Genomic DNA, 24,637 nt, shown 5'->3' with positions numbered 1-24,637 from the left:
CAGGCAGGCAGAGGCGGTTAGGGGCGATCAGCAGGCAAGCAGGCAAGCGGTTAGGAACCAGGGGTCCCAGATTGTGAGAGGGATGTCCAACTGCCGGTTTAGGCCCTATCTTGGGATTGGGCCTAAACCGGCAGTTGGACATCCCCCAAGGGGTCCCAGATTGGAGAGGGTGCAGGCCGGGCTGAGGGACCCCCCCCCCACACTGTGCACAAATTTCGTGCACCAGGCCTCTAGTTAACTTATAAGATTGTATTAAGAATAATTAAATATGCAAAGCACTGTGCTAAGTTCTCTGAGAATACAAGTTTGAATCACATAAGAGAATTTCTTAAACCTTCCAAGATAAGATTCTTGGGAAAGAAGGATAAGAAGATATAAATTCTAGTTCTTCAGAACTGAGCAGGTGAAGGCAGGCCCAGGAATAAGCAGAAAGTAGTGAAATTTTAATATGATTAATATTATCAAGATTAAATCATTTAATAGCATTATTAGGAATTCTACATATATTGAACTCAGACTGTCTATTTGAAGTGGAAAAGGGCAATGACTCTCATCTTCCTTATGAAGGAGTGGAGCCCTGGGAGGTAGAAATTATCCATGCAGGATCACAGTAGACATACAAATGTTAGGAGCTGCTGCATTTGGATGTTGGGACCATAGGTAATTCATTGTTCCTTCTCCTCTTCTCATTTTCTTTTATAAATATGTATAAATTTTGTAATTCATTTATTTAGCCAAATATTTACCTAATACAATGTGTCAGCCATTAAAACTAAGCAGAACTCTAGATACTAAAAACTAGTATACAAAAATTAATATTCAATCAACACCTTTAAGAAGTTCAGCAAAATAAAAAAGATAAAATATATAAACAGGCAATTAACAAAACATTGTGGCAAGCAGCACATCCCTGTGAGAGGATAGCAAGTCGCTGTGTTGGGCTGGGGCATGAGGTGCATGCTGGGAAGTAGTGAGAGATGAGGAAAGAAAATATCTAAATTACTAGAGGCCTGGTGCACGAAATTCATGCACGGGGGAGGAGGGTGTCCCTCATCCCAGCCTGCACCCTCTCCAATATGAGACCCCTCGAGGGATATCTGACTGCCCGTTTAGGACCACCGGGATCGGGCCTAAATGGGCAGATGGACATCCCTCTCACAATCCAGGACTGCTGGCTCCCTACTGCTCGCCTGCCTGCCTGCCTGCCTGCCTGATTGCCCCTAACCACTTCTGCCTGCCAGCCTGATCAACCCCCTAACCACTCCCCTGCCAGCCTGATCGACGCCTAACTGCTCCCCTGCCGGCCCAATTGCCCCTAACTGCCCTCCCCTGCTGGCCTGGTCACCCCTAACTGCCCTTCCCTGCAGGCCTGGTCCCCCCCAACTGCCCGCCCCTACAGGCCTGGTCCCCCCCAACTGCCCGCCCCTGTAGGCCTGGTCGCCTCCAACTGCCCTCCTCTGCCGGCCCAGTCACCCCTAACTGCCCTCCCCTGCAGGCTTTATCACCCCCAACTGCCCTCCCTTGCATGCCTAGTCCCTCCCAACTGCCCTCCGCTGCTGGCCTGATCGCTAACAACTGCCCTCCCCTGCCAGCCATCTTGTGGTGGCCATATCGTGTCCACATGGGGGCGGCCATCTTTGACCACATGGGGGCAGCCATTTTGTGTGTTGGAGTGAGGGTCAATTTGCATATTACTCTTTTATTAGATAGGTTAGATTCAGCAACTGTGAAGAAATACACTGTTTTCTAGTTTCTCTAGGTAGCTGGATTATGGATCAATACTTCTTTTCTTTTTGCCTGAGTTTTCTCATTCGTATAACAGTTTGATCTTAAGCTGAAGGTAATGCAAAGCCATTAAAGCAAAGGTTTTTAATCAGGGGTCGAAGGATGGCATTAAGGAATGTGTGAATGCCCTGAAAATATACGCAAAGCTTAGTATGTTAGGGTATGTTTCTGGGGAGAGGGGTCAAAGTTTTTTTTAGCAGATTATTAAAAGGGTCCATCACACATACGTATGCATACACACACACACACAGATATTAAGAATCATTACATTAAAGAATTTTAACAAGGGGGTAATGTGATCAGATTTGTTTCTTTAAAAACCATTCAGATACCTACTTAATAAGATATGACATCTAAGCAGACTTTAATATCACCTGTATCTTAGAGTGGGAAAGTAATGTCAATGACTACAGCAAAGGCAATTCCGGTTACATCTTTACTACTATTAAAAGGATATGAAACTGATGAACAAAATAGATCCAAAGACACAGAAGCATGGGACAGACTGATGAATCTCAGAGGGAAGGTGGGGGTGGATGGGGAGAGATTAATCAAAGAACTTGTACACTTATATGCATAACCCATGGACACAGAAAAAAGCGGGGTGAAGGCCTAGCAGTAGGAGTTGGGTGTAGGGCAGTGGGGGTCAATGAGGAAAAAAGGGGGACACCTGTAATACTTTCAATAATAGAGATAAATGTAAAAACAAAACAAAACACTCAGGTAGCAGAATGGACTAAAAAGGGATAAGAGTGGAATGAGGGAAATTAGTTAAGGGGTTATCTCAGGAAAGCAGACTAAACTGAGGTCTAGATAAAAACAATGGCAGTGGGTGATGATAGCAAGAGTTAACCTTTTTAAAATGCTTACCATGAGCAATACTTATATCTGACAAAATAGATCTCAAAGTGAAGGCCATAACAAGAGATAAGGAAGGCCACTTCATAATACTAAAGGGATCGATACAACAAGAGGATTATAACCCTGGTAAACATATATGCACCCAATGCAGGATCACCCAAATACATAAAAAAAACTCCTGGAAGATATCAGGGGGGGGGGGGGGGGGGGATCGACAACAGTACAATCATAGTAGGGGACTTTAATACCCCACTGACATCACTGGATAAATCCTCTAGACAAAAAATCAGCAAAGAAACAGCAATCCTAAATGACTCACTAGATCAGATGGACTTAACATTTCACCCCAAAGCCAAGGAATATACATTCTTCTCAAGTGCACATGGGACATTTTCAAAGATAGACCACATATTGGGTCACAGGCAAAGTCTCTCCAAATTCAAGAAGATTGAAATCATATCAAGCATCTTCTCAGACCACAATGGCATAATATTAGAAATAAACTACAATTAAAAAAATTCAAACATTTGGAAGCTGAATAGCATGCTATTAAGCAATGATTGGGTTACCAAAGAGATCAAAGAAAAATTAAAAACATCCTGGAAACGAATGACAATGAAAACACAACGATCTAAAATCTATGGGACACAGTGAAAGCAATCCTGAGAAGGAAGTTTATAACTCTACAGGCCTACCTCAAAAACAAGAAAAAGGTTAATAAATCATCTAACTCTACAACTTAAAGAATTAGAAAGAGAGCAAGAAAAACCCAGGGTGAGCAGAAGGAAGGAGATAATAAAGATCAGAGCAGAAATAAATGACATAGAGACCAAAAAAAAAAAAAAAAGCAATACAAAAGATCAATGCCACCAAGAGCTGGTTCTTTGCAAGGATAAACAAGATGATGAACTTCTAGCCAGGCCCACCAAGAAGCAAAGAGAGAGGACCCAAATAAGCAAAATCCAAAATAAAAGAGGCGAAAGAACAACAGACCCCACAGAAATACAAAAGATTGTTAAAAAATACTATGAACAACTCTATTCCAACAAACGAGACAACCTAGAGGAAATGAACATACTCCTAGAAAAATACAACCTTCCAAAACTCAATCAGGAAGAATCTAAAAATCTCAATAGGCCGGTAACTATGGAGGAAATTGAAGCAGTCATCAAAAAGCTTCCAGCAAACAAAAGCCCAGGGCCAGATGGCCTCACAGGGGAGTTTTACCAAACATTCAAGGAAGAACTAAAACCTGTCCTCCTCAGACTATACCAAAAAATTCAAGAGGAAGGGACACTTCCAAGTTCATTCTATGAAGCCAGCATTACCCTAATACCAAAACCAGATAAAGACAACACAATGAAAGAGAATTACAGACCAATATCCCTCATGGACATAGATGCCAAAATCCTCAACAAAATTCTAGCAAATCAGATCCAGAATTACATCAGAAAGATCATACACCATGACCAAGTATGATTTTTCCCCAGGATGCAAGGATGGTACAGTATCCGCAAATCAATAAACATGCTACATCACATAAACAAATTGAGAGATAAAAATCACATAGTCATATCAATTGATGCAGAAAAAGCATTTGACAAAATCCAACACCCTTTCTTGATAAAAACCCTCAGCAAAATGGGAATGAAGGGATCATACCTCAACATAACAAAAGCCTTATATGACAAACCTACAGCCAACATCATACTCAATGGGCAAAAACTAAACCATTTCCCATAAGAACAGGAACGAGACAAGGATGCCCACTTTCACCATTCCTGTTTGACATAGTACTGGAAGTGCTAGCCATAGCAATTAGACAAGAAGAAGAAATAAAAGGTATCCAATTGGAAAAGAAAACGTAAAACTGTCATTATTCACAGATGACATGATACTGTACATAGAAAACCCTAAAGACTCCATCAAAAAATTATTAGACTTAATAAATGAATTTGGCAATGTAGAAGGATACAAAATTAATGCCAAGAAATCTATGGCATTTTTATACACCAATAGTGAACTTACAAAAGAAGAGATTTAAAAAATAATCCCATTTACCATTGCACCAAAAAAATTAAGATACCTAGGAATAAACTTAACTAAGGAGGTAAAAGACCTCTACTCTGAAAACTACAGGACACTGAAAAAAGAGATAGAGGAAGACATAAACAGAGGGAAGAACATACTATGTTCATGGATTGGTAGAATCAACATCATTAAAATGTCCATACTACCCAAAGCAATCTACACATTCAATGCACTCCCCATTAAAATAACAACAGCATATTTCATAGACCTAGAACGAACTCTCCAAAAATTCATCTGGAATTAAAAAAAGACCCCGAATAGCTGCAGCAATCCTAAGAAAGAAGAACAAAGTAGGAGGGATCTTAATACCAGATATCAAGCTGTACTACAAAGCCACTTTTTTCAAAACTGGTACTGGCACAAGAACAGACATATAAACCAATGGAATAGAATGGAGAACCCAGAAATTGACCCAAACTACTACGCTCAATTAATATTTGACAAAGGAGGCAAGAACATACAATGGAGTCAAGACAGTCTCTTCAATAAATGGTGTTGGGAAAACTGGACAGATACATGCAAAAAAATGAAACTAGACCACCAACTTACACCATACACAAAAATAAACTCAAAATGGATAAAGGACTTAAACACTAGACGGGAAACCATAAAAATATTAGAGGAATCCACAGGCAGCAAAATCTCAGACATAAGCCGAAGCAATATATTCACCGATACAGCTCCTAGGACAATGGAAACTAAAGAGAAAATAAACAAATGGGATTACATCTAAATAAAAAGCTTCTGTATAGCAGAAGAAACCATCAACAAAACAACAAGAAAGTCCACTGCATGGGAGAACATATTTGCCAATGTTATCACCGATAAGGGTTTAATCTCCAACATTTACAGGGAACTCATACAACTTAACAAAAGAAAGATAAACAACCCAATCAAAAAATGGACAACGGACCTAAATAGACACTTTTCGAAAGAGGACATAAGAAAGGCCAAGAGATATATGAAAACATGCTCAAAGTCACTAATCATCCAAGAGATGCAAATCAAAACGACAATGCAGTACCATCTCACACCTGTCAGAAAGGCTATCATCAACAAACGACAAGTGCTGGAGAGGATGCGGAGAAAAAGGAACCCTGGTACACTGCTGGTGGGAATGCAGACTGGTGCAGCCACTGTGGAGAACAGTATGGAGTTTCCTTAAAAAACTAAAAATGGAACTCCCATTTGACCCAGTGATCCCACTTCTAGGAATATATCCCAATAAACTAGAAACACAATTAGAAAGGATATATGCATCCCTATGTTCATAGCAGCACGATTGACCATAGCTAAGATTTGGAAACAGCCTAAGTGCCCATCAGCAGATGAGTGGATTAAAAAACTGTGGTATATCTCCACAATGGAATACTACACTGTGGTAAAAAAAAAAAAAAAAAAGGAATTATTACCATTTGCAACAGCATGGATGGAACTGGAGAGCATTATGCTAAGCGAAATAAGCCAGTCAGAGAAAGATAAATATCACATGATCTCACTCATTGTGGAATATAATGAACAACATAAACTGATGAACAAAAACAGATCCAGAGACAGAGGAGCATCGATCAGACCATCAAACCTCAGAGGGAAGGTAGGGGAGGGCAGGGGTAAGGGGGAGAGATCAACCAAAGGACTTGTATGCATGTATGTAAGCCTAACCAATGGACACAGATACCAGGGGGGGGAGGGCATGAGTGGGGGAGGGGAGGGCGGAGGGCAATAAGGGGATAAGGACACATATGTAATACCTTAATCAATAAAAAAATAGAAAAATAAATAAAATAAAATGCTTACCATGTACTAGTCACTATGCTAAATGTATTTAAAGTATCTCAGTTAAACTTCACAACAACCCTATGTGTTAGTTATTATTATTGTCTTTTACAAATGAGCAAACCAAGGTTTAAAAGGGCCTGACCTTGTCTAACGCACAATTAGTAAAGGGTCCACAACTAGTCCTCAACTCATAGTAACCACTCTCCTATGCAGCCTCCGGAAAGGCAGGTGTCTGTGATGGCCACTTGACACAGAACCACTTGCCAATTTTAACCTCTATTAAAGGGAAATGCTTGGGTCTGATCCAAATGTATCCGATTCCAAAATCAATGCTATTAGACACTATATTAACCCCAAGTGAAAGGAGTGGGTTTGAGGTAAATCTAATATATCTTGGTAAACCAACTAGATATGGAAAGTAAAAAAGTGATGACTTCCTGGAAAATAGGAGTCATTCACTAAAACAGAGAATAAAAAATAGCATGAATTGGGGTTTAAAAGGAGCATGGAAGAAAAAAGAGGATGAAGTCATTTCTGGACACATTAAAGTTGAAATAATGACAGATACTTAAGATACAGTGGATAGGCTGGAAATCTGTCAGGATGGACAGATACTTAGTAGTTTGTGAAGATGTGCATGTGAAATAATCAAAGGTCCTAGAACGTGCATTGTGAAGGCAACGTGGCACAACGGGTGAGAGTGCAAGCTCTGGAGCTGGACTGCCTGCATTTAAATCCTCACTCCAACATGTAGTCAGCTGTGATCTTGGGCAAGTTTCTTGTCTTCTCTAAGCTTCAGTACCCCCAGCTTTGAGATGGGGGTTATAAAAGAACCTACTTCAGAGGATGGCCCAAAGGATCTAAAAGGTAATACATGTCAAGCAAAGCATTCAGCACATACCTGCGTCCAGTAAGTGTCAGCTCTTTGTGAGGAAGAGTCCTACAGAACATCCACATTTAAGGTTGGTGGGGAAAGAAAGCAGCCCCCAGAGGAATCGAAGCAGGAGCTGTCAAAGATTTAGACAGAAACACCTGGAGAAGCTGAAGTTAAGGAAGATATATGAGTTCCAAGAGGCAAAGAAAAACTGACAATGTCAAGTGCTACTAAGAGGTGAAGAAAGAAAGGGCTGCCGAGCTAAAGTACATTTAAGCAGTTGGTGTCTTTTGGAAGAACAGTTTCAGGGAAGCAGTGGGGGCAGGAACCCGAGACAATGAGTGCCCAATAAAGAATCAAATCAGTAGACTATTCTGCCAATTAGCCTGGCTTATGGAAGGAAAGAAAATGATAGGTAGTAACTAGAGGGGGAAGCGAGAGATTTATTTTATTTTGTTACAGAGGAAAGAAATATAGTGTTAATGTGTAGAGGGAAAGACTGGTACAAAGGGAGAAGCTGAAAATACAGAAAGAGGGAAGAAATTAGTATTGGACTAAGGTACCAGATGAGAAAGGAGATGACATCTCAGGACACAGGTGAAAGGATTAACTTGGGACAGCATGATATTATTATCACTTTGGGTTTTGACTACTGCCCTCCCTTCTAAATAGTTCAAAATGCTTATTAAATTAAATATTAATTTAAGAGATATTATTACGATATCTGTTGAGATGCTGTTTTTAGATGGAGACACTCTCATAAAGGTAAAATTATTTAACCAAAATCACATAAAGAGTTCAAAGCTGGAATGAAGACTCATGATTTCCAGTCCATGGCTCTTTGTGTTGGCCTCTGACACTTCCTGAACTGACATGTGCTCACTCCCCAGTCTTTGACCCTTGCCCCTATATAGGAAATATGTACCCTGGATACAGAGATACTGAATATACACAAAAGTATAATTAGTTTTTAGCAATTTTCTTCTCTTAGGGGAGACCACCTCCAAAGCTGATGGGTACCTTACCATAAAAATTAAGGGTTTTAATAACCTTGCGGAAGGGGCTGAATCTTTCTTATTAAATATAGAAAGTACTCAATAAATATTTGTTAAATGCATCATTTCTGCAGTTCTTAAAAACAAAGATTTCTGAAGAAAGGTAGAGAATGGGAGTGTGAGTGGGTGTGTGTGAGCGAGATAATTCTCAGGCGCCAGGAGACACTCAAGCTTCCAGAAAGAGTGAAGGGTAGGATTAGAGCTGAAGGTGTCATCACAGCAGGGACCAAATCACAGAACAACAGCCACTCGGTTGTTGTTTTTTAAGTCAGCTAATATACATTTTAATCAAGGGGAGAAGGGGAAATGACCTCTTTCTTTCCCACAACAGCAGAAGGTAATCAGGATCAGGAACTGGAGCCTTAACACAGAGAATAGCTAATGACTGTGGTGAGGCCAAAGCAAGGCTGCCATAGGAAGAAAAGGACTTCAAATTTCATTAAACTGTTCTAAAGTCCTAATCCCAAGGGATATAGGTATATGAGGCCAGCAGAGAGAAAGTAAACTTCCATGACAGCCTTTCTATGTAGAAGAAAGCGTGACAGGCTAAAGAGAAACAACTCTCCAGAATGTATCAGGAAAGCACGTGATAGAATCTATCAATCCCATGATTATTATTATTTTTTCAATTCTAACAAAGCCGGGGGTATTAATCTCTAAAAAGCCACAGAAAGTAAAGCTTTCTATTCAACTTGGAAGATAATTCATTAAATTAGCAATTTACAGAACCCTGTGAAGGTTTTTGGAAATTACTCAGTACTCTTCCAATGGGGTATTTACAAATAAGCTTTACTTGTCAATAAAGATACAGCTGTGGGAAGGAAGAAAAAAAAATGTGGACTAAATCTAGATCACAGAATCCAATCTAAATAAATGAACAGATCATTTTGATTTGGGAGGAAATGTCACCAATAACCAAACCTAAAACTGGTAAAAAAAAATCAATGTTATACACCCAAATGATTCTGGATAATAAAAAACAATTTCTTATGGTTTGTTTTTGTTTTGTTTTGAATGGAAATTGATACAGATTCTGAAAAGAATTTGCTGAGGGAAGAAAAAACGTAATAGCTTCCTGAAAGCTTGATTTGATTTGAGAATTATATGAAAAGCATTTTGCTATCCATCAATGCAAACAACTCACTGATGCTTTAACCAAGGGCATCACTGACACAGGGCCAGGTTTTTTCATTCCCCTTCCCACTTTTCCTCCAAAAATCTCACTGACATTCTCCTGATACCAAACCTCCCAAACAAAAAACCTTACGACCTTCACCCCTCTCCTCTCATCCCTAGCACCCTACTTTAGAAAATGGTAAAATTTAGTATTAGATAATCAAAACTGTTTAGCCTTAATATACATATACATATATGTGTGTGTGTGTATGTGTATGTGTTAAGCAAGAATTTGATGCTGATTAAAAAGCCAACAGCCCAGAAGGTAGCTCTCCATTCCAGGTGAATAACAAGAATAAAATAGACCTACAATGCACAGATGAGAAACCAGTATTTTCAAGGCCAGGGTCAAATAACCAAAAGTTTCTTCCTCCCACAACCAACTGTCAGTCCTGGAGCCCCAGTCTATGACTACCACCAATCTTATGTTGTCTAATGTGAAATGCAACCATAGCATTACTTACTTGTCTTGGAAAATGTCCTGAGCAGTCAGTTGATCCTTTTTCTTGATGGCTTCAGTCAGAGGGAATAGGGTCTTTATTTTGGAGAGAGGAATCTCACAGTTAGCTGTCACCTCAGTGGGGGGATCCAGCATATTTAGAACATGCTGCTGAACTGGGGGCAGAGGCTCCTGAGGATGTAGAGCTCTGTGCAGTAGACACTGTGGGGTAAGTACAAGGATTTTAAAATGCAAGTAAATGGCAAAGGCCATTTGACGTCCAGTTGTCAAAAACTTCTAAGAACTTATACTTGATTACACTGAGACTACTAAAGCATTCCCTGAGTCAGGCCTTACATATTAAGCTTTATATTTCTAATTTTAGAACAAAAGTTGTTCCCCCTATCCCCCCTCATTATTTAAAGGAATTATAAACATTTAAAAAAAAACCAGGCACTTTCTCTTGTGTAGAAGATCCCTCAAAATTACAGCGGGCCCTCATATGGACCTGAGCTAGCTAAGGATGTTTTAAGAAGTGAGTTAAGAGGGAGTCGAGGGTGTCTCCATCCACAGCCCCCACCCCCTCAGAAATAGGCCTTCACTGCTCTGTGAGGAAGAGTTTGCCTGAAAAAGCTGCATGTGATCATTTTCAGTTTTGGGGGTTCAGAAAAGCCTATGTCCTGCTGTCACTGAGTTAATCCAGGACTGGAATACTCCTTCCCTTCAACCCTGGCCTATGCCTCCCCTTGCTCAGCATAAGTCAGCTCTCTTTTCAACTTCCCGTTTCCCTTAATCCAATCTACACCTCCCAATTCCTTTGGCACAAGATTCAGAAATTCATATTTCCCTGTATCTTAGTTACTCTTTAATAGTTTCATACTATAACCTCTTTATCTGACCTTTATGCTACCTTTAATTATGAAATTTTTGACAAATGTGGCACTGGAACACTTCTTCCCTAATAGTGATTATTATAAACTTCATTAAAACTCTACTATTTGGATATTTTAAAAAAGGAGAAAAGCCTGGAAAACACATAAAAGGAAAATCGGCTTTTTATTAAGCCCTCCTGAAAAAACAACAGCCTTTCTCCAGAAAGAAATTAAAAGCACCCTAACTTGACTTCTTTCTTTCCAAAAGCTCAGAGTATTTTTCTCTTTTAGTAGAAAGAAGGTGACTTTCTTCCATTAAACATATAGAGCAACTGAGGGGATTACAAACATTTGCTAGTGACTGGTCGGTCAATTACCCTAATTTTTCACTCAATTCTCTTTCATTTAAAAAAGTATGATTGGTTCATCTTTCCTTTCTCACCTGAAATAATCTCTGAAATTGAGGATTTGGGATTTTGGTGGTTGGAAATAAGTCTTCAATGGTGTCCCCCTCTTCATCTTTCTTGACCAAACTCATGGAGTCAATTAGAGCATCGACAGCACTTAACTGTGCCTCTAAAACAAGGATAAACAAAGAAGCAGAAAGAAAAATAGACTAACTCTATTATTTTCCACTAAAACAAATGCTTCCCACTCATAGCTATTCATAGCAATACTGGCAGGTTACACAGCCCTGGCTCTGCCAAATATAGTCTCTAGTTATGCAAATCATTTACCTTGGTCTTGGTTTTCTTTTATGTAAAAATGAGTTATTTAGAGTAACTGGTCTCTTAGGTCCTCCCCAGTTCTACCATTCCGTGAACTTTTGACAATGGAAATCATATCAAAAGCGAGAGAGGTTAGCCCTGGCCAGTGTGCCTTAGTTGGTTGAACATTATCACATGCACCAAGAGACTGCTGTCAGGGCACATGCCCAGTTTTTGGGCTCCATCCCCAGCAGAAGGTATGCAGGAGTCCGCTGAACGATGTTTCTCTCTCTTCGATGTTTCTCCCTCTCCCTGCCTTCCTCTAAAATCAATAAAAACATATTTTTAAAAAATTAAAAAAAGCAAAAGACTTTGTTTCAGTGGAATGCCACACAAACCACAGACCACAGCCACACAAAACCCAACCTGTATATGACAACTCAAAATATTCAGCATTCAATGAATTAATATTAAAAAGAAATTAGTAATTAAATGAGAAAAACATTTAAAAAGCCCTGGCCAGTGTGGCTCAGTTGGTTGGGCATGGTCCCGTGCATTAAAAGGTTGCTGGCTCTATTCCCAGCACATGCCCAGGTGGTGGGCTCAAACTCCAGTAGGGGGTGTGTGGGAGGCAGCCAACTGATGTTTCCCTCTCACATTAATATTATTCTCTCTTCCTCTCTAAAAATCAATATAAATGTTTTAAAAAAGAAAAGAAAAAAGCATTAATTTTATAAGGATTTAATAGAACTTGTATCACAGGAAGAAAACATTGGAGCAGAGTGAGCAGATTCCTTCACAACCCCCCGCCCCGCCCAAGTCAGAAGGGGCCCTTTCCTCTCACAAACCTCATGGCACTAAGCACACTCTGCATATATGCATACTTGTGTTCATGCCTTATTCAAACTCTAAAGATCCTTAAGAGCAAAAACATGACTTCCTTTTCTTTACGACTTTTCTAAAATCTAAAAGAAAGCAAGTGCTCCTCAATAAAAATCGACCTAGTCAACAAAAATGACATGCCCCACGGCAATGTGGATGAAAGGCAACTCTCTCAAAAATGCTTCTACTTAAACTACCATGTGTCACTTTCATGCTGCTGATTCATACAGCAGTTCAGTTCCTAAATGCTGAGGTGCTAATTTTGGATCATCCACAGTCACTAGACAAAAGGTAGAAAAGAGTAAGCGGTTCCTGAAACACCCATTATGCTTTTGTCCGTCACTGCTACAAATTTCCCTTTTGAACAGCTACTACAGAAGGAAAGAGCATGCAGATATTTATCATAAAACTTCCTATCCCATTCTTGGACTTTCTAGGGGACTTCAGGCACTGGCACAGCCATCACCATCGTAAGCTGACTACGTAAGCAACATAGTAGGTGGTACTTGTGTATGAACATGCAGTGATTTTCATTTGCCATTACAAGCTATCAGGCCGTATCAGGCCAGATCACTCTAGCACTGCACACCCCTACATAAATATCTACTTGGGAAATATGCCAAACAGTTTTAATAATACATTTTTCTAATGGAGAAAATGCAAACAAAAATGTCAACTCACAGAAAATAAATCAACAGGTCAAGAGATATTTAATGTTTTAGGTCCTGAGTGAATGGTGTCTGTCCATAATTTCTCAACCAAGTTCTCTTTTTTAAATGTTCTGCTCATTTAAAGTTTGGGATTATTAAGAGGTAGGGATAGACTACTCTAACATATGGACAGCTTCTGCATGTTGAAGTCCTCGCCTGGCTCCCCCATGATGCAGTGGGACTCATTTATAGAAGAAGGGAAAGACACAAGCCCCAGAAGCCCATTTGTTTCTTGGCTTTCCTACTGCACACTTCTCCCAAAAGGTCTAACCAAAGAAACACAGAGAGAAACCAGCTCTGAGAGTCACCTACTATTCCCTAATCCTACACTGACACAGAGAAAAACTTGTAAACTAAAACATCTACTTGTCGTTTTTGTTCTTTGTGGTATGTTCTCTACATCTGGCCCACTACTATATTTTGTTACAACTGTCTTAAACTGTGAGCTCTCTGGAAGACAGGATCTGCATCTGTGAGACTCATTCTGTGCAGCCCCTGACATTTGCAGCCAGATGCTTAATAATGGCCTTTCCACGCCAAGCTCAAAGTAACTCCTGGAAATGAGGAACAGTGCGACTTAAACTGTTACCATGAAACTACAAAGAAAGGGCAAAGATAATTTCCAACACTATCACTCTTCAAGTCAAAGTTATAACATATTTTATGTATGACACTAAAGTCCCAGGTTTAATACTATATGTCAACTCACTTCCGTAAAGGGCAAACCTGCTCACAACTAGAGAATGTACATCCATTTCTAACAAGCTGCTTCCTAGATATAAATCCTAAGTCAGAAGGGGGAACCTAGAGAGTGTTTGGAGAGTTCAGGGCAAACCTATCCTTATTACTGGAAAAACACATGATGAACCACCTTCATTACTGTGTATGATGCTACTTGGACCCAACTAATTCCATCCTGTGAAACCTTGGCCCCAGCCAATGACTGCAGACAGGTGATTTCCCAAGAACAGTTTGTGTTCAGAGCCAATTAGTGAGCAAAATGGAAATAAACTCACCCGTGGGAGTGTATTTCTTATTATTTTTCAATGATGAAAACATGTATTGCCGCAAGTCTTCCATGAAAGGCAGCTGCACATACACCAAACACTAATGAGAAAGAAAGGAGGAAAAAGCAAAAACAATCCAATTAATAAAAAAATATAAAACTGGTCCCAAATGCTGTGAAAATGGCACAACAAAAATATTTCGAAAATCAGAAGGCCCAATGCTGGTGCATGGAAAGTACAGTGTTTTGATTACTGTTATTATCTGTATCTGGACTGATGAGAGGGCACAGTCTTCTCGTGGCCACGTGCAAGTCCCAGCTTGGAGGGCAGAGCCCTCCCAGCACAATTATAGCCAACAGCTATAGGTATAAGCTTGAACCTATGGTCCCCACATGCCTAAGTGATATAGGCTGCAAGTAAACAAAGCTTGATCAGGTGCATATAGTTGAGTAGGATTGAAACTCACGAGAATGTTGTAAATATCTTGACCACGCCCTTACTTTGCCTCGTGGCATCTGGCTATAAAATAAAGACTCGGCTTGTAGTCCGTGGTGCTCTCAGGAAGCTGCGTCCCACCGAGACCCAGCTTTCATTCTTTTGTCTGTCTTTTCTAAGCCTTTCAGCCGCCCCCACTCAGGTTCACCTTTGGCCGTGCCGGCGTGGCACAAACAAGCTGTCCCAAGTGATTCCCACACACATTAACAGTTGAGAAGCACTCTTTAGAATAAAGAAACTGAAGGGGAAAAAATCATGAATAAGAGCCCTGTGGGTTGTACCTCATAGGTGTCCTTGATATGAGGAAAAGCCACGCCAACCTGAGGATTAGATCTTCTGTCGTAAGCATAGCGAACTATGGCCACCATGGCCAATTCATCCAAAGCACGAATCAGGGAGGAAAGGGCCACCGCTGCTGCCTAGTAAGAAAGATGCAGCATTAACACATATCCAACACAGGAGAGTTTTCACAACGGAACCAAATACTCCTAAGACTGTTCCACTGTCTTCCTGTTTCAGATTTTTAAAAATTTTATTTTTAATCCTCACACGAGGATATTTTTCCATTGATTTTTAGAGAGAGTGGAAGAGAGAAGGAGGAGCCTGCAACCAAGGTACGTGTCCTTGACCGGAATCAAACCCAGGACTCTTTGGTCTGCAGGCTGACACTCTATCCACTGAGAAACACCAGCTAGGGCTCAGATTTTTTTTAAAAGTGCACCTTCACCCACTTCAAGGCCACACTCTACCCATTTGCATTTGATCACATTTACTTTACCTCTTCCAGAACTTTACTTCATCATCTAAATCCTCTCTCTTATCACTTCAATCTTCGTTATCCTCTGAATTCATACCCTCACCCTCTACATAAACTCAAGTCTTAGCCTTCCTCAACAAAATCTTCCTTTGTCCCCCTTTCTCCATAAATGACTACATGTATCTTTCTTTCCTTTCACCTCTAAATTCCATGAAATAATCATCTTGTTGTTGTCACTGCTTAGCACAAGATTGTTCTTCAATCTAATCCATCTACTGACCTGACTGTCTTACTGAAATTATCTTCTGAAGTCACCCATGACCTCCTAATTGCTAAGCCCTTGGATCCCATTTTACTTGACCTCTCAGTAGCATGACCATCCCCTTTCCATGCACTTTCCCCTTTGGCTTCAGAGTAACACTCTCTCCTGATTATTATACATTGTGAGCCACTCCTCCCTTGGTTCTTCTCTTCCTCCAACTAACTTGACACTCTGCTCTTGACCTTTCCCTCCTCCTCTTACTCTAAAGCTCTACTTGGGGATTATTTTATCCAGTCTCATGAGTTGATGAATCATAAGTCTGTATATTCAGCTTTAACATTCTTCTAAAATCCAGACTTATATTCAGCAGAAGTTAACAATGCAGTTAAGATGTGTTGACAATATATCCCAAAACTGCATGATTACCAACAGGATCTGATTTAGGAGAAACCCAGGAACTCGGATTTTTAAATTGGAGGATTCACATATTAGAGCCTATTGTGCTCTAGTGAATCTGTGCAGTACCGAGTGTTTTCTCCTAACGTCAAGTGTTCTGATGGAATAATGGCATATCCATTCACTAAATTTGCAGCCAGCTACCCTTCAGAAGTGAAGAGAAAGAGAGGATTAAGAGGACTAGATCTTGTACACCATCATCCTCCCCTTCCCCCAAAACAAGCCTTCTACATCTACTAATTTTAAATACAAATATTTGGAGACCTGCTTCAGTAGTCTTAAAAAGACACTATATTCTAATCTTCCAGCTTAGATCAGCATCTCCAAGGAAATAAGTTCTGACTTGGAAGCCACACAGAAAATATTTACAGAGAGGGCAGGTTTACGTGAGTGTAGGATGCAAGAGTCATGGGTTGTTAGCCAGGCAGAAACCAGCCTGAAAACAGAATCTCTCGGGAAGGTGGGGAAAGAGTGCAAAGAGATGGGGGTTGGAAAAGACAAATTTCTCAATGACAGAAGTGGTCCAGAGAGTCAGTGAAGCTCATCTCCAGGACACTAGAGCCAGTACTAAATGTCCAATATCCATAATAATGAAAATGTCAACCTGACCCCAACCTTTCTTATCATGGGACCCTGAGATCCCCATACTAAATGCATGTGTTCAAATATTTTTGTTTTTAACATTCACCTGCTGTCCGATGGTAGGACTATTTCCTAAGGTCTTGTGCTCATGCTATGACAAATTCATTAGTCACTTCTTCATTTTCAGAGTTAAAGGACAATGAATTTCCCCACTGCCGTTACAATAATTAATGTCATTTTAAACTATAAATGTCCCAAACAATTCACTTAAAATGACAATTTAATTCTGTGACACTACCTCAAAGACCCATTGTCAACTCACCTCATCGTCTTTTGCTGCAAAGACTTTTAGAACTTGATTTCCCATGAAATATTTCCTGTGGACCTAAAAGAGTAAGTGAGAAAAGAATCAGTTATGATCCAAAATAAGTTATACATAAAACCATAATGCCACAGTTTGCTAAGAAATTCCATTCAAAATGTTCTTACTGAAAAACACTGACAAGTACTAGAAACAACATATTACTTAAGATTCAACACAATAAATATATGAGCATTTAATATGCATCAACATTGTTCTGGGCACTATAAACACAACAATGAATAAGATACAGATTGTCCTGAGGAGCTTAGATAAATATTAAATTAACCACAGTGCAGTACTAACATTCAGTGCTACAAGGACACAAGAGTAGTCTTATAATACAGTATTACAGTTTGGTGCCACAAGAGTACATAAGAAGGGCATCTAGTTTGGTCATGAGGGCTCAGGCAAGGCTTCTGCAAATGGTGACACCTAAGTTAAGATTTAAAGGATGTGTTTTGAACTGAGATAAAAAGTCTGGCCACAAATACCCTGGGCAGAGATAATAGTGTGTTAGTCCAGAGTGACATAAAACACAGGAAGTATATTTGGGCAACTGTTTCTGGAGTAGTACATTGCCACAGTTCAAGGGGAAAGGGGGGAAGCTAGCGAGATTAACAACAACCAATCATGAAGTCTCTTATCAGCAAAATTAAGTGGTCCTAAGAGCAATGAAGAACTGCAAAGAGACCAGAGCAAAGAACTCAACAGAGGGGGAGCACTGGAGGGAGGGTAACTAAAGCAAAAATAAACACTATGTGTTCTTTTGCCCCCTTTAGTTACTCATCTATCACAGTATCAAAGGGGTCAAAGATGAGAAAATGAACACTGAAGAGTTCCCACCTGCACCTATTGAATAAGATGAGAAAACTTCCCTCTCATTTAGGGGCCCTCGAGCCTGAAGCTTATTTATAAGAACATGCCACATGCTGAATGAGGCAATGCTTCTAAAATGTTTTGGGTTTCTTTTGCCCTTCCACCTCTAAAGCTGAGAAATTATGAGCACTGTCATAGTAGCTCAAGGCTAAGTCTCAAAGGTATGGGTGTGAGGCCCATGTAATTCAAATTCCCTCCATCTCCACTTCCATTCCCCATTTGAGAGCCATTATTTGAAGAAATATGGGAATAATCCTATATTTTTAGTTTGCTATATTTATATAAATTTGCCCTCCTATTAGAATTTGTAATAGTTCTTGATTGATTAAAGAAGAGCTAATGAAATCTCTTCCTAAGGCACCTAAATGACTTTTCAAAAGACAGCCAGACATTTAGGGGAAGTTCTGGCTAAATTCTTATCCATCTATAATTACATATCCAGAACACTGACAACTTGGAGAAAGACAAATTGAAAGGACTCTTGAAATTTTTAAAAAGAAAAATAATTCACATTTCAAAAAAAGAAAAAAATATCCCAAACCAAAAATCCTATTTTATAGAATGAAAACTTTCACATTATTTCAATCCAGAAATGTTAGTTTCCCTCACTTTAAGGGAATTTGAAAACTATGTGATTTTATCAATTTAATGATAATTACTCATCTGTTACAAGGTGCATGCTTATACTTTCTTAGTTGACAAGATGATGTGTATACATTTGTTAAAATAATACACAAAAGCAGGTCTGTAAAACTTGCTGTTTTACAGACTGTTCAAAAATAAGGCTGTCCATCTGGTGGGCAGATTACAACTGATCAATGGCAGAAGCTTTGGAATCAGAGACCTGACTCAAAGCCCACCTCTATCACCTTCCAGCTAGGTGACCTTGGCCCAGTTATTTAACAGCTCTGAAGCTCAATTTCCTAATGTATAAAATACATATCATAGCATATACCTATGAGGGTCACAAAAGAATGAAATGGGAATTTATATAAAATGCTTAGTATAACGACAGGAGCATTATAATCACTGGATAAATGATAGCTATTATGTTATCTTCATTGTACCTGTCTGAGATTATACTTAAGATAAAAATAGTTTAGAGCTTAAAAACAAAAAGTCTATTTAGAAAAATAATTCATGACTTAAAAGTTAATAAAAATCTTTTTAAAAGGTGAAGGGATTAAGAAAAACAACAACAACAACAAAAAACCTCATAGACACAGACAACAGTACAGTGATTACCAGCAGAAAAGGGGGACAAGGGGAGGTAGAAGAGGGTACAAGGGGAATAAATGGTGATGGAAGGAGACTCGACTTGATAATAAATACACAAATTATGTATTATAGAATTGTATACCTGAAACCTATATAATTTTATTAATCAATACCACCCCAATAAATTCAATAAAAAGTTTCTAAAAAATGGAAAATGTACTTTTTGTCCAGCTCATTCTTCCTTGCTTTGTCATTCACTAAATAGGCTCCCCCAGTCCCAGCCAGGCATAGATAATTTCAATTGTTTGAGTTCTGAATTACACTTGCAGATTTTTTTGGTCTTATTTTATTATTGTTTTTAATATATTTTTATTGATTTCAGAGAGGAAGGGAGAGGGAGAGAGAGATAGAAACATCAATGATGAGAGAGAATCATTGATTGGCTACATCCTGCACACCCTCCATTGGGGAATCCAGCCGGCATGTGCCCTTGACTGGAATTGAACCCTTCAGTCCGCAGGCCAACGCTCTATCCACTGGGCCAAATGATAGGGCTGCAGATGTTTTGAGTAGGTCTTTTCTGCCTGTCTGGAATTAGGAAGGCCACTTTCCAATAGGCCAGTTTGTACAAACAGGTCTGACTAAAGGTCCTGTTTCACTGAAAAGACTCATAAGCACTGCCATTAATAACCACAAATTTTAAGTTTACATACCTCCCAAAGTGAGTTCACTCTGAGAAGTAAATAAAGCATATTTAGTATAATTTGTTAGAAAATTATTAGAGACTCTCAAATCCCAAAAAGTATTCTCACCATTAAAATTTCATCAACTTTAAGTAAATCTTCCCAATTTTCAGCTTATGAGTCTTAAAAATGTATCTAACAACTGACACATATCATGAAAACGATTCTCCCAACTTCAATGAATTATACTAACACTGAATTACACAGGGACTATATACTTAAGCAACATGAAGAAGTTCAAGCCCAATATACTGGGTAATATTTATTTTTATTATAATTCTCAATTGAGTTCATCTAGAATCAACAAAAATCTTTATCCCTATAGAGCCTGAAAAGATACATTTTATACTGATTCATTTTCATTCACCTCACGAATAATTTTATCTAAGATATCCAGGAATCTTTAATAACCCTTTCTAGGGCAGTATATGGTATCCGAGGGCCTTCAGTGAATTACTGCATTTCCCACTGTCTATTTTGTGTATCTCTGCATTGGTATCTAAAAAGCATATGACATGAACAAATTTCACATCTTGGACCTCTCTGCTGGGCATTGAGATGAACGGTGACTGGCATAAATCAATGATATTCTAAGAGGTCTATTGACATTCAAAACCAAGCTAGACCTTCATTCCTATAAACACTCCATTATACATGACAGTTTCGAAAAGGCAATATAATAGCAAAGAACTAGATACTGTTTCTTTAAGGCTACTATGAGCTATGACTGACAGCAAAGCTAAAAAGTGACTTTCAATTAAATCTCTTCTTCTGACTTTTCTCCATCTTGATTTTCTCTTCAAAAATCAAAGATAGTGTCCTGGCCAGTTTTGCTCAGTGGATAGAGTATCAGCCTGCAGACTAAAAGGTCCCGGATCAATTCTGGTCAGGGAGCATATGCCTGGGTTGCAGTCTCCATCACCCCACTGGGGGTGTGTAGGAGGCAGTTGATCATTGATGTTTATCTCTCTTTCCATTTTCCTTCCTCTCTAATCAATAAAATAATATTTTAAAAAAATCAAAGATAGTGACACTAATGCCCAGACTACATTTTAGAAAAACTAAGTTAAATAAACATATTATAAATAAAAGGACCCATCAAAATCACACCATCTCAAATAATAACAAGAAAAAGGTTACTTATTTTGTTCATAATTAGTAAACTAAGTCCTGTACCTGAGAAGATCTACAAAATCCCAAAACAGAGAAACACTTCCCCTCTGATTTGTATTTCATTTGTTCCTCATCCACTTTAGAGAAAGGAATGATATCACTCCCATAGCGAAACCCTAGAGAACAAGAGAAGAGCATCTGTTAAGCATATGGGGCCTCATTCTCTACGAGCTGAAATTAGCCCTCCGCATACACTAACAATACATGCACACTCCAGATCAAGCCTCCATATACCATTCCCTAAAATCAAATTTCTGCCCCTTGTGATGGAGAAGCAGCAGCAGCAGATACACAAACGACATCTACAAAAAGAGTCGATTAAAATCCAATTACATTTTTTAAGTATATATTCTGCAATTTAGTTACTTAATGATTATCCAGCCTAGAGGAAAGAATATAGCAAATGCAATAAACTAGTTATTCTCTAAAGATAAACTATGGTTGACTAAAATATAATCATGATTTGTAAACATAATAACATGAACATATTTCTTCAGAAACCTGGAGAACCACAGAGAAAAATGCCCACAGGAAATTTTCAAAACAAAATGTTATCAAAAATTCATACAAGAGCCTAATGGAAGAAGCCAAAACCTTTCTATTTAGAGACATTCAATTGATAAATTAAATATTTTTCTGCATTTAAATTTATTTTATTTCTGGGATTGGATTGTCTATTTTTTTTTAATTACTTAGGTTGCTCATATAAATATAGGCTCTTGGTTTCTTTTTTGTTGTTAATCCTAATCCGAGGATATCTTTCCATTGACTTATAGAGAGAGTGGAAGAGAGAGGGAAAGACAGAGAGAAACATCAATGTGAGAGAAACATATCGATTGGATGTCTAACCAGGGCCTGCAACCAAGGTACATGCCTTGACTGGAATCGAACCCGGGACCCTTCGGTCAGCAGGCCGACGCTTATCCATTGAGCCAAACTGGCTAGGGTGGCTCTTGGTTTCTAAAAAAAACAAACACAAAGCTCCCTCTCTGTCCAAGGCCTCTGCTCTATGGGAGGTCATGCTCTTTCAATATACAGTGTTATATATTTTGTGGGGAGAAGGATCATCAAAATCCAAGGATTCTGGCTTTGGGTAAAAGGAAAGGAAAAGTATATGCACCTTTACTCCAGGAAACAAAGAAACTTGTGTGTTTGAGGCAGAGTGGTGATCCAGCATTTATTTGTTCCTGTCAATCTGTTGATATCATATATTAAATTTTTAAAATTTTTTTCTACTTTTATATATGTCTTTTTAAAAACTTCCAACAAAAAGTTAACAGGGAAATGTATGGCACATGATTAAGAGTGGTATCAAAACCAAATGTTTTTTTAGCTTCTCTGTCATCAGACATCTTCTTACTTAAATTGTTTAATAGTAACGTGAAAATTCTAATGAAAACTGTTCTGGGTTTTTTCATTCATCTATTTAAAAGGTAAATCAGTAACTCTAACTTTTATACATAGCAAAAAAGATAGAATAGACTACAACATATGACCCTATTCCTTTGCCCACATATACTAGTCCTTCTCTCTAAGAAATAGAACTCTACATATTTGGGAGTAGAGAGTGGAGGACAGGCAAAGGGAGTATGTGAGTAACTGCAAAAAGTTTAAGAGACATAAGTTGCACATCTATGCTCTTTGAACTCAAACCATATTCAACTACTAGAGGCCTGGTGCATGAAATTCATGCATGGAGGGGGGGTGGTTCCCACAGCCCAGCCTGCACCCTCTCCAATCGGGGACTCCTTTAGGGATGTCTGACTGCCGGTTTAGGCCCAATCGGGTACATGCCTTGACTGTCATAGTAAGTCCAGAGAATTTCCTTGGGAGTCTTAGCAAAGTTGGAACCACTTCATTGTTCTATGGGGAGACACTGCAAACCCTCTGTCAGACAGGTCGGGCCTAAACCGGCAGTCGGACATTCCTCTCGCAATCTGGGACCACTGGCTCCTAATCACTCACTGGCCTGCCTGCCTGATTGCCCCCAACTGCTCCCCTACCGGCCTGACCGCCCCCAACTGCTCCCCTGCTGGCCTGATTGCCCCTAACTGCCTCTGCCTTGCCCCGCACCCGGGACCCAGGCTTTCCTCCCTCTGGCCAGCCACAAGCACCCAGGACCCGGGCCAGCTTCGCCCAGGCTGGCCGCAGCCACAGGGGACCGTGCACGGGCAGCTTCGCCCAGGCTGCAGCCGCAGGCACCTGGGACCACAGGGCGTGCAGCTTGTCCCTCTCCTGGGCCGCAGGTGCAGCTGCTGCTGCTGGCACCCAGGACCGCGGGCTGGGCAGCTTGTCCCTCTCCCGGACTGCAGCCCCAGCTGCTGGCGCCCAGGAGTGCAGGGCGGGCGGCTTGTCCCTCTCCTGGGCCAGAGGCGCAGGTGCAGCTGCTGGTCCCCGGGACCCTGGAGCGGGTGGCTTGTCGCTCTCCCAGGCTGCAGCCTGGCTGGTCCCCATTCCTCTCTCCCCAGTGTTGAGTGTCTGAGCCGTGATGGCATGAGGGCATGATGACTATTTGCATATTAGCTCTTTATTATATAGGATTTTAACTTGTCATGGTCTATCTTCAAGTGGATATTATACCACTTCATATCTTATATAGAAACTTCACTTTAACAAAATTTCATTTTTCCCAGACAATCTTTGTGCTATTGTTGTCATGTATTTTACTTTCACAGATGTTATAAAACACCAAAGACAGTAAATGCGTAGGAAAAAATATAATAGAACTTTCTTATTATTTAAGTATATTTAAAGATAATTAACTATTTAAACAAATAATGTATTATTATTATACATTAATAAAAAATGTATTATTACTTGTTTAAATAGTTAATTATCTTTAAATATACTTAAATAATAAGAAAGTTCTATTATATTTTTTCCTACGCATTTACTGTCTTTGGTGTTTTCCATTTCTTGGCATAGATCATTATTTGTATCTAGCAAAATTTTATTTCTGCTTGCAGGATTTCTTTTAATATTTTTTACACTACAAATCTGCTGGTGATAAAAAAAATTCAATCTTTTATATATGAAAAATATATTTTAACTATTTTTAAAAATATTTCCACTCAGTCTAGAATTATAAATTGAGAGGATTTCCCCCCCTTGTGAGTACTTTAATGATGTCGCTCTACTATCTTCTCCCGTACACTGTTTCTGATGAGGATTCTTTTGTAATCCTTATGTTTATTCCTGTGTATAGTGTGTCTCTTTTCTTCTGACTACTTAAAAGATTTTTCTTTTCATCATCGGTGTTGAGCAATGTGATTTTTATGTGTCTTGATGTAGCTTTCTTTATGTCCTGTGCTTGCTATTCACTGAGCTTCTTTGATCTGTGGGTTTATATTTTGCTAAATTTGGAAATTTTTGAATCATTCTTTCTTCAGATGATTATATATATATAAGTTAGGGTCTCTAGAAGGGATTGGGGAGGAAGAGGAGTGAACCAAACCATAGGGTCAGGACCTCGG

General features: G+C 39.3%; 1 protein-coding gene across 3 annotated transcripts in view; it reads right to left on the bottom strand.

The window, feature by feature from the left end:
- The window catches only part of XRCC5 (X-ray repair cross complementing 5), an 87,862-nt gene that overhangs the window by 46,311 nt on the left and 16,914 nt on the right, over positions 1 to 24,637 (bottom strand). For all 3 annotated transcript variants that reach the window (XM_079782329.1, XM_079782328.1, XM_079782330.1), the window contains exons 9-14: positions 21,168 to 21,280; positions 17,113 to 17,175; positions 15,015 to 15,152; positions 14,248 to 14,338; positions 11,375 to 11,508; positions 10,086 to 10,282 (exon numbers count right to left, since the gene is read on the bottom strand). In XM_079782329.1, coding sequence (XP_079638455.1) covers positions 10,086 to 10,282; positions 11,375 to 11,508; positions 14,248 to 14,338; positions 15,015 to 15,152; positions 17,113 to 17,175; positions 21,168 to 21,280 — 736 coding nt within the window. The remainder of the gene's footprint in view (positions 1 to 10,085; positions 10,283 to 11,374; positions 11,509 to 14,247; positions 14,339 to 15,014; positions 15,153 to 17,112; positions 17,176 to 21,167; positions 21,281 to 24,637) is intronic.

This window comes from Cnephaeus nilssonii (assembly GCF_951640355.1).
Source record: "Cnephaeus nilssonii genome assembly, chromosome: 10".
Classification (NCBI taxonomy): Eukaryota; Metazoa; Chordata; class Mammalia; order Chiroptera; family Vespertilionidae; genus Cnephaeus; species Cnephaeus nilssonii.
This window is presented reverse-complemented; position numbering and strand designations above follow the sequence as displayed.